Source organism: Leptonychotes weddellii, chromosome 3, assembly GCF_054177405.1.
Source record: "Leptonychotes weddellii isolate Sample4059 chromosome 3, ASM5417740v2, whole genome shotgun sequence".
Taxonomy (NCBI): Eukaryota; Metazoa; Chordata; class Mammalia; order Carnivora; family Phocidae; genus Leptonychotes; species Leptonychotes weddellii.
In genome coordinates this window covers 66,945,763-66,957,377 of record NC_138371.1, presented here as the reverse complement: position 1 = coordinate 66,957,377, position 11,615 = coordinate 66,945,763, and the positions used below count along the sequence as shown (strand labels likewise).

The window sequence follows — 11,615 nt, the reverse complement described above, 5'->3', positions numbered from 1 at the left end:
GTGTGAATGTACTTAACCACTTATAAATGGACAGTCCAGTGGTATTAAGATGGTAAACAAGTATGTGTCCTTTACCACTATTTTTTTAAGGTAATATATACCCTCTAAGTAAATGTATCTTAATGATGTTATCAACTTACCTCTGGTGAACATCCCCAAAATTCACCCCTCTTCTCTTATTTGGGCTATTTGAAACCTTACCTTTTCAATCCTGTTGAACACAAGAAGTGAAGAAAACCAGCAGTGGACTCTCCCCAAGCGGTAAGGTGAGATGTTTAAGACTGCTTTCCACTCACACAGGCCCTCATACTAAAAAAGTGCTTGGACATCATCCCTCCTATTTATACTCACAAGTCTATCACCCTCACTTCACAGTTGGGGACATGGACCAAGAAAAAATAATCACAACCCAAAAAAGAAACAAAATTCAAATTTTCTGTTATCACATTCAAGCTGGACGTCATCCTCATAAGACCCTCAAGATTGTTACTAGACTTGAAAACCAAATTCAATTTACAAATTCATTTTGTGCTTCTATTGTTCCCATAATAAAATGCATTCTAGAACATAGATCTTTCTTAAATGGTAAAAAAAAAAAAAAGTTGACTTTTTGACTTGAAAACCTTTTATTTAATTTATACAAATAACTACTAAATACAAAAAGTAGATTAAAACAAAATAGTTATTTTTTTTCTGGCAGAGTTTAAATGCACATAATGGATAATTCCGAAGAAAATGCATTTTCCCCACAGCGTTCAGGACTAAAATTCTACTGAAATCTTTGCTTCTAAATCAGTAATATATTCGGTGGTGTCACATGGGTAATGGCTAAATACATTTCTGCATATGAACTGAAAAAAGTTACAGTCTACACACATACAAATGTGAAGCACTTAAAATGTGAATTTAACTGATAATAAAAGAAAATGTCCATTTCAGAGTATAGTGTTAAAAACATTTCAGTAATAAAATCATAAGACCACATAAAAATAAGCTTTAACAGATGCATGAGGCAGTTTTGTAAAAACTGCTTCATGCACAAGTAATAAATAATTTGCAAAGTTGTGTATAAACAATTCCTAATGTTTCAGCATCATTGTAAACATCAGCACATGTGTAAAATGCAGCAAAGTCTGACATTACATTTTGTTTTGCCAAATTGAATTCCTATTATCCGAAGACAGACCAGTGGAGTACGCAGCCAACGTTTTGGCACGTTGGGTCTTTAAAATTAAGAGTAACAGTGCAAGTAAGGAATGCAAAGAATTCCTAGTGCAATAAAGAAGAGAAGCACAGGCAATATTGCTGATAAAAATTCCCCACCTCCTTGAGTTTCCCATGGGGAGAGTCTAGGAGACCTGTGAAAGATATGCAAAGCTGCTGTCTTAATGCCCAGATCTCTTTTAGGATTTCTCTGTGTTCCTTCAGTTCCCCTACCTTGACAACAGTGTCTGTCCAACATGAGTCTCTGCAGTGTGAACAGTTTGTGAAATGCCCAGTTCACAGTCATTGAGCGAGGTTAGGGTGGTTTTGGTGTCTCCCCAACGCATGGCTGGGTAGACTGTCTGCCTTGTCAAAGCAGCCATGTGCCGAGGGAGACCGATGGATTCTGTTCTGACAACCCGTCAGGCCAGCCTTAGGTCCCAGCTGGACAATGACGACGTCAAATCTTCCTTCTTGACACCATGAAAATGTCAACAGTCAGTTTTCAATTTGTCTAGGGAATTATCAATTTTGGTCAAAGTCTTTTTGATACGCAGAGCTGTGAGTCTTGCGGATGGATTTTGATACCAGCATTCTTTCATCAGCTTAGCCAGAGAGGTTAATGTCTGAGGAGAGAAGAACAAATACCACAGTGAAAAAGTGGCTTTTCAGTGGCCCCAGAAACTTGGCAGATGTTGTCTCAACAGATTTTGCAGAACTCTGCAGGTCTTGGGAAGGGATGGGGCTGTTACTGCCGTCTTCTTTATCAAACAATCAAGGCCTTGACCACTGATAAAGGAGTTCCTCTTGAGTTTCGTGAACTCTGGCCTTTGGACTCCTAATGCTACCAGCTGACTTTATGAGGTAAATTACATTAGGACGGGCTCGACCCCCTGATGTTTTATGGGTGCTAAAAGAGATAATGCTACCCCAGAGTTAATAATGAAATGTGCAAATGGTGTCATATCTTGGTGTTTCAGACTTGCTGCTACAAAAGAGAAGCAATACGAATCTTCAGCAGAATAGCTTCCATTTGGAATTTCCGATATGCAGAGAAGGAAAGAGGGTGGTCTCTTGTTTGACTTGTGAAACTGCAGTCCTAGGGCTAGTGGCAGAGTAATGAGTCTCCTAACTCCTAGAGCTAGTCAGTAGTAGAAATTCTTGTGAATATTGTCATTTATTAGCAAGATCAGAGAATTTCGCTCTTTCAATGATACCATTTTGTGAACCTACTTAACTACGTCCAAGACCCTTCTACATTAGCTAGAAAGCAATAGACAGGGCAGATCATGCAGGAACTATGCTATTTGCTTGCTCTTGAGTTTCACCTAGTAAAAAGGTGAAGATACCTCTAAAACTAAGAAACTGGCACTCTTACCGGGTCTGAGAACCATCTATTGGGTATGTTTGGCCTCTGTTGATCCACACAGACCACCTTTCTCATATCTTCAAAACTTGGGTCATTGGGAACCACGTCGTAAAACGGTGGCTTGTAATCCTCCACAATACCTGCACACGTGGACAAGAATTGTGTCAATTAGCAAGAGAACTGAGATTGCCCCCAGGGCTTTATTAATTGCTATCGCAGGTTATAATGTGATAGAAGAACTGAACATCTTCCTCACTTCAAGGTGATTCTGAGAGCTACAAAATAAGTGGTGAACAAGGTAGTAATTATTCTTCCTCCAAATCTCTGCAGGAATTACATTAGAAGAAAACGTGGCTACTACTCATGTAATTACATTTATTGACAAAATGTTCTGTGATAACCCAAAATGTAACTGAGGACAAAATTCCTTTGGTGATGAAAAAGTGGCAACATTCTGGGCACCTGGGTGGCTCAGTCGTTAAGCGTCTGCCTTCAGCTCAGGTCATGATCCCAGGGTCCTGGGATCGAGCCCCACATCGGGCTCCATGCTCCGCAGGAGGCCTGCTTCTCCCTCTCTCACTCCCACTGCTTGTGTTCCCTCTCTCACTGTGTCTCTGTCAAATAAATAAATAAAAATCTAAAAAAAAAAAAAAGTGGCAACATTCTGGTACAAGACAGTGACATAGGATAGACCCTGAATGTCTCTCCTTCATGGATATACCAAATCTATACCTCTTGAGGAAGAGTTCAAAGGGATGCTACCAGACTGGAGAAGACAGTGGATAACTCAGGAAGAATTTCAATAAAGAAATTAAAAAACAACCAATCAGAGTTGAAGACACTAAATAACTGAATGAAATATAGACTAGAGGGAATCAACTGTAGATTAGAGGATGCAGAAGAATGGATCAATGATCTATTGGAAAGCAATCCAAGCTGAACAGGAAAAAGAAAAAAAAATTTTTAAATTAGGATAAGCTAAGGGATCTCTTTGACAACATCAAGCAAAAAACAAAACAAAACAAAAAACCGCATTACATGGATCTCAGAAGGAAAACAGAAAGGGGTCAGAAAACATACTTGAAGAAATAATAGCTGAAAACTTTCCTAACCTAGGGGAAAAAACAGACTTCTAGGTCCAGAAGCACCCAAAAGTCCTGAATAAGATGGAAACCAAGGAAGTCTACACCATGACACATAATTAAAACGTCAAAGAATAAAGGACAGAAGCAAATAGTCACATACAAGGGAAACCCCAAAAGGCTATCAGCTGATTACTCATTCTGGCCTGCAAAATGCTGAAAGGAAAAAAAAAAACTAAAACCAAGAAAATATCTCCTTAAATTCTGGATGATAACCTTTCTGGGTGAAGAGTTCCCCAAATAAACAAAAGTTAAAGGAGTTCATCATCACTAAATAGATTTTATGAGAAATGTTAACAGGACTTCTTTAAGTGGAAAAGGAAAAGGCCAAAAGAAGAAAATTATGGAAAAAAAAATTCATGAATTAAAAGCCAACACAGTAAAGGTAGTAAAGCAATCACTTGTAGAGTTAATATGAAGATTAAAAGACAAAAGTAGTAAAATCAATTGTATCTAAAAACTAGGTTACAGGGCTTCACAAAATAAAAATGTAAAATATGACAATGTATAAAATGAGAATAAAAATAAAGTTCTCTTAGAATGTGTTCAAATTTAAATGACCCTCGACTTAATATAGACTGCTGTATACTTAGGATGTTATGTATAAATCTCATGGTAAACACAAAATAAAAACCTATAAACACACAAAAAAAGAGAAAGCCAAGTCTAACACTAAACAAAGTCATCAGTCACAAGGAAAGACAGCAAGAGAAGAACTACAAAAACAACCAGAAAGCAATGAACAAAATGGCAAGGGTTAGCAAATACAAACAGGTTAATCATACCAGGTACCTTCATTAACCACATGGTATAAAACCTGAAATCAACAGTAGCAGTTAAACTAAAAGAAATCATGGAAATTAACACTCTCCTGTATAATTGATCTCTAAAATACTTAGAGACAAAAGCAAAGAACTAGACATGTGAAGAAACAAAGAAATATGTCCAAATGAATGACCAAGAAAATATCAGAGCAAAAGAGCGAAATGAAAAGGAGATAAATATAACTGATAAGAATTCAAAGTAATGGTCATAAAGACATATGCTAGACTTGAGAAAAGAATAGATAACTCAAAACATATGCAAAAGAAGTGGTAAGAGGTAATAAATATAGTAACTGAAAGAATACAGTAGAGAAAAAATACCCCAGCATATTAGAGGATTCAGAAAAAAAAAACAGTGACCTAGAAGACAGGTTGATAAAAAGCAACCAAGCTGAACAAGCATAATGAAAAAAGAATAATAAAAAGATAAGAACAGGTTGAAAGAACTCAGCAACATCAACAACCCTAACAACATTTGCATTATAGGGATTCCTAAAAAAAGAAGAGAAAAATAAAAGGACAGAAAACTTAAAACTTCCAAAATCTGCAGAGAAAAAAGACATTCAGGAAGAGAAAGAAAAGAAAGCCCATAACACGATGAGCCCAAAAGAGAACGCACCAAGCCATGTCATGATAACAATGTCAATCTTTAAGCATATAGACAGAATTTAATAAGCAATAAGAGAAAATAACATACAAGGGAAAAGCTATCAAATGATTTTTTAATGGAAATTTTGCAGGGCAAAAAGATGTGACATGATATATTCAAAGTGCTGAACCAAAAAAATTCTACAAGCAAGAATGCTCTACCCGGCAAGGTTGTCATTCAGAATTGAAGGAGAAATAAATAATTCCCCAGAAAAAGGAAAGTTAAAAGAGTTCATCGACACTCTACTGACCTTCCAAAAAATGTTAAAGGGTCTTCTTTAATGGAAAAAAAAAAAAAAAGCCATAATTACAAGCAAGAAAATTATGAAAGGAAAAAAAAATCATGAGGAAAAGCAAGCACACAGTAAAGGTAGTAGAATAATCACTTATAAAGCTAGTATGAAGATAAATAGACAAAAATAGTAAAATCAATTATATCTAAAAGATGGGTGATAGGGGCTCACAAAATAAAGATGTAAAATATGACAACCTACATAGAAAATGTGGAGGAGAAGAGTTTTACTCTTTACGAAGTTCTTTTAGAATATGTTTGAACTTAAGTGACCATCAACTTAATATAGACTGCTGTACACTTAGGATGCTATAGATGAACCTCATGGTAACTGCAAACCAAAAACCTGTAATAGACACATATGAAATAAAAAGCCAAGTAGAACACTAAAAGTCATCAATCACAAGGAAAGAGCAAGAGAAAAAGAAAGGAACAGAGAAGAACTACAAAACAACCAGAAAGCAATGAATAAAATGACAAGGGAATTGTATAAGACTGTACCTCTGAAACAAATACATTATATGTTAAAAAAAGAAAAAGAAGATAGCAGGAGGGGAAGAATGAAGGGGGGGGGGAATCGGAGGGGGAGAAGAACCATGAGGGACTATGGACTCTGAGAAACAAACTGAGGGTTCTAGAGGGGAAGGGCGTGGGGGGATGGGTTAGCCTGGTGACGGATATTAAAGAGGGCACATATTGACTGGAGCACTGGGTGTTATACGCAAACAATGAATCATGGAACGCTACATCAAAAACTAATGATGTAATGTATGGTGATTAACATAACAATAAAAAATGACAAGGGAGTACACACCTATCAGCAATCACTTTAAATGTAAATGGTCTAAATGCTCCAGTCAAACAACATAGGGTGACTGAATATATCAAAACAGTAAGTCCCATCTATATGCTGCCTACAAGAGACTCACTTCTTTTTAAAGATTTTATTTGACAGAGCAGGGGGAGAGGCAGGGAGAAAGAGAAGCAGATTCGCCTCTGAGCAAGGAGCCTGATGTGGGACTCGATCCTAGGACCTGAGCTTAGGCAGACGCTTAACTGACTGAGCCACCGAGTTGTCCCAAGAGACTCACTTCTGACCCAAAGACACAGACAGACTGAAAGTGAAGGGATTTAAAGAGACAGTCCATATAAATGGAAGCCAAAAAGAAAGAAAAAAAAAGCTGGGGAAGCAATACTTCTATCAGACTAAATGGATTAAAACAAAGACTGTCACAACAAAGAACATTACATAATGATAGAGGGTTCAATCCAACAAGAGCATATAACAATCATAAATATCTATACACCCAACATTGGAGCATCTAAATACATAAAGCAAATATTAACTAATTAACAGAAGGGAGAAATTGACAGTAATACACTAACAGTACAGGATTTAACATCCCATTTACATCAATGGATAGATCACCCAGGCAAAAATCAACAAGGAAAGAGTGGCTTTGAATGACACATTAGACCAGAGGCACTTAACAGATACATATAGAGACTATTCCATCCAAACACAACAGAATATACATTCTTTTCAAGTGCACATGGAATATTCTCCAGGATAGATCAAATGTCAGCCCACAAATCTCAACAAATGTAAGTAGACTGAAATCCTACCAAGCATCTTTTGAGAACACAACAGTATAAAACTAAAAACCGGGAAAAAAACAAAAACACGTGGAGGCTGAACAGCATACTACTGAAGAATGAACAGACCAACAAAGACATCAAAGAGGAAATACAAAAACACAGGGAGACAAATGAAAATGAAAACACCATGATCCCAAATCACTGGGACACAGCAAAAGCCGTTCTAGAGGGAAGTTTATGGCAATACAGGGCTACCTCAAGAAACAAGAAAAATCTCAATCTAACCAAACACCTAAAAGAACTAGATAAAGAATAAGACCAAAGTTAGTAGAAGGAAGGAAACAGCGACAATCAAGACAGAAATAGAAAATTAAAAACACAGAGAAAAGAAAAGAAAAACAGAAAAGATCAATGAAACCAAGAGCTGGTTCTTTGAAGTATCAAGAGAAGTAATAACCCTTTAGCCAGACTCATCAAGAAAAAGAGAGGGCCCAAATAAATAAAATCAGAAGTGAAATAAGAGAAGTAAAAACAGGACAGAGAAATAATCCCTCCCATTGGTAGAATGCAAATAATATGAAATATTCATTTCTTCTTTCTATGGGCAATGAGCAACCTCAGACTGCCAGACACAGTTGCCCGCTTGATGGCTCTATTATTTACTCTCAGATTGAAGGCACAAGATAAAATGCATAGAAAGACAGTCATTTGGGAAGACAGAAAAATGGCTGAAAAGCATGAACTCTCTCCTTACCCCAAGCAAATATGAAAGAGATTAATTTCAGCTTAGCATGGCTTCCAATGCCTTAGAAACTCTTTTTCCCTAGAAAAATTACTCTTCTTTGTGAAAGAAATTGATGTAATTTTACAAATAGAGAAATTTTAAACTTCATCACTTAAAATTAGAAAATTGATTCTTCCCCTTAAAGAGAAGAAACCAAGAAATCCATTTTTCTTCTACCATCAAATGCTTCAACAATGAGGCCAGGGGACTACTTGGTTTACTGCCCTCTTCCTTACTCCATGTAACTTTCTTCTATTCCTAAATACCTAACAGGTTGCTTGGGGAAAAGAAAGAAAAATTGCATTATAACTTCTCTCACAGCCTTCTAATTCCTACAGGTCACCTGAAAAGCTTCCATCTCCTTTGTCATTGATCAAAGAAATTAAGTTACTTAACTGCAAGAATCCATTTCACAAATCCCATATAAATACACATCATTTATGCAAAAGATTAGCCATGATAAGGAATGTGTTTAAGAAGATCTATGCAACTTCTTTAACTTCATTGATCTAAGTTAATTGATACTACATTCCATGTTTTCAGTACTATAAAAGTAAATTTCTAGTTGAGACTGTTTAAGTCTAAATAACTTAACCACATTTCATAACTGTAATCATAAAGTATATTAGTCAATGGATTAAAACTTTCCTGGCAAAACATAAACCACTACTTTCAGAAGATTTGTGACACCTCATCTCAAGGGCCTGATCTCCTCTCGTGAGGAGCCCATGTTAAACAAAAAGATTTCTTTCTAGTACTAAAGACATACCCCACAAAATACAACTAGACATGGACGTATAAGGTCATTTATACCTTTTGTAAGGGCCACATGAATTTATAGTAAACAGAGATGTGCCCTTCACTGTGTCTTAATTCCCCCCAAAAGGGAATACATTTAGTAGCCTACTTTAATTTTTTTTTAATTTAGCATAATAGCATTACCTGTTCACACTCACTTAACCAGCTATTTGGGATTATCTGCCTGGCTAGCTTGGGAAGGGCTAAGTGGGCTTTCTCTATAAATGCAAAAGAAAAGGGCACGGGTGGATTTTTTTAAACATAAGATCTAGTGATCCCCAACGACAAATTTCACTATACAAAGCTGAAATTTTCCTTTGTGTTTATATTTCCCATACTTTAATCTCATTATCCGCCCCATGTTTTGACAAAAGGAATCAAATTTAAAAAGAAAGGCCATTTAATTGATTATGCCTGGGATTTAGTCACACCTCTCTTTCTTCAACTACTGGTCAAGTCACTGATTGTCTTCATCTTACTCTGGAGAAGCATGACCAGTGCCACATAAATCTGGGATTAAACTCTAGCAGTCACGTGGAACTCCCTCTGGCCAAAGAAAGTAATTATTTTATTTCAATCAATATAAAGTACATTACGTTCTTACTAGGTGTGGAGCACCATATTAAACATTAAGGATGATAAAAGTGTAAGGCATGCTCGTTTGTTAAGGAACTCAAAATCTGTGGAAGATGAGGACAAGCCCTTCTTTCTTTAGATAATGGAAATCTTGTTAAAAAAAAAAAAAACCTCAAAAATGCCTTTTACCCCGCTACTATCTATCTTTGCCTTTCAAAATATATTTTGATGTGCTAGTTGCTAAATTGGCATACCCAGTTTAAGGGATCAGAATGGCTATTGAGTCAGAGGTTGTGCTTCGCACTGGGGACACAAAAATTTAAAAAGATGCAGTGCTGGTAATAAGGCCCAGAATAAGAGGAAAGGGAAATATGACAAATTACAAACTAGGCATTAGAGGTAAAAGCAGGAAGAAGGTGCAGGGATATGATACTCAGCAAGTCTTAGAGAAAAAACCAGCTGTGTGGTTTAAGTACCAGACATAACTGGGTGTCATGGAAGCATAAGTAAGCTTTCCAGGAGCTAGGGCTTGGGCAGACATAGAAAGATATGGAGCCTGCAAGGCAGAGAAGAGATGAGAAACACCACCAAGAGGGCACATTTGCAGGGTGGTGGGGATGAGGACAAAGACAAGGGGTTACAAATGACCCTCTCTTGTTGCAAAAAGGGATGAGAATTCCCTGTGGCTGAAATCAGGTGCACATGAGGGCAGGGAGAGCGAGAGGTCAAGGATGACTAACATGGTGTGTTGTCAGGGTAAGAAGTTACTTCTAACTGTTCCTCATTTCTTCCAGAAATCGGGGGAGCCAGGCAAAAAAGCGAACTCTTATGTCCTTTGAAGACAGCACTCAATGAACAACTGCCAAATTATGAGCCAGCAGGAAAAGTGACTAAAAATGCAAAGTACTTGGAGTGCCAGATGAGGGGTGCACACAGCAAAGGATGCGGGAAGCGGAGCCCTTACACAGTAGTTAGGGAAGGACCGAGTGAGCCAGGCCCTGCTTTTCCATGGAAGGTGGCTGGCGTGACTCAAAAGGCCACAAGAAAGGAATCAGAAATTATTCATAACCTACTCCCCCACAACTCTTGGCATATGTATCTGATTTCTACAATAATTTTTTTCCTGGGCATATGTCTGTTTGGAACTTTTCTATTCTCTGGTGCAAATATATCTTAACCAACCAATATCCCTCCCCTGAATTTGCTGCATGGTCCTGAGTAAACCCCTTAATTGCCAGGCCTTAGTTCCAACACCTTTAAGTACACATCACAAAGCTGAAGCACAGATCAAAAAGAGAGAGCCCTAGAGACTGCTCCAAAAACATGAAATGCCAGAGTTGCATCTTAGACCATTCTCTGGAAAGAAAGTCGTCTTTGCAATCCTCCCCCACCAAAGCCTTAGACCGGGGTACCATCTTCTCCCCTCTTTGACCGCTGTATCTGGGACCAACAGGAATGTCTGCTTCAAATACCCTCCCCTGCTAGCCATCCACCATATCCCACTGCCCCCTGCAAAAAATCTTTAGGGGAAAAACCGAGGGAAAAGCTCATTATGTCTCCATGGGCTCAGGCTCATTCCCCCAGCACACTGCTCCACATTACCTGGGCATCAGCCATACTAGCGTGGCTTGAGGTTCTAGCTGTAGGGCACCTGTATAATTCCCCACAGTGCTTCCTTTTGCCCAGGATACCAACTGTCATCATCATCAGACTGTATTTCCCGTTCCCACCTACACGTCCGCCCAGGCTAGTCCACCTGACTGGCTCCTTTCATCTCACTTAAGACTCAGTTCATGCTTTCTATCTTCTGAGAAGATCCTCCCACCTTCTTCCTGCTTTTACCTCCCACCTCGCTCCCACAATTCCAGGCCCCTGGACAAAGTTCAGTGTCCTCCCTATATTCTGTCACCTCCCCGCACACCTCAACCATAGTCAATCTGTTAAATGTTGAAGATATAAATTATAATTTTTTTGCTCAACTGCTTCCCAGAGCCTAAAGGAATACCTAGTATATGCATACATATTACTTGAGTGAATGTTGATTATATGTCCACAATCCTTTATTCCAAACCCTTGAGGTTAGATGCGTTTGAGGAATTTGGAGGTTTTTTTTACTTTACAAAGGTAATAAGAGGCACACACCCTATTTATGTGACACCCTAGCAGAGTGTGAGGGATACCCCACAACCAAACACATTTCTGTAAATATATCAATAGTGCCACTAAATGGGATAAATAAAAGCTATAAATAGATTCATGTCAATTCAGGTCAAGTCTGACTGCTAAATGAGTTCAGGTGTTCTGCCAAATAAGTTATGGAAGGTTTGGATTCTAAAGTTTGGGAATTTCTCAATCACAGATAAGGAATTATGGACCTGGC

At 37.9% G+C, this 11,615-nt stretch overlaps 1 protein-coding gene across 5 annotated transcripts in view; it reads right to left on the bottom strand.

Moving 5' to 3' along the window:
- Window positions 1–607: 607 nt before the first annotated feature.
- Window positions 608–11,615, bottom strand: part of ACVR1 (activin A receptor type 1) — a 125,243-nt gene continuing 114,235 nt past the window's right edge. For all 5 annotated transcript variants that reach the window (XM_081814379.1, XM_081814383.1, XM_081814381.1 and 2 more), the window contains 2 exons: window positions 2,582–2,712; window positions 608–1,829 (listed from right to left, as the gene is read on the bottom strand). In XM_081814379.1, coding sequence (XP_081670505.1) covers window positions 1,695–1,829; window positions 2,582–2,712 — 266 coding nt within the window. In that variant the 3' untranslated portion in view covers window positions 608–1,694. The remainder of the gene's footprint in view (window positions 1,830–2,581; window positions 2,713–11,615) is intronic.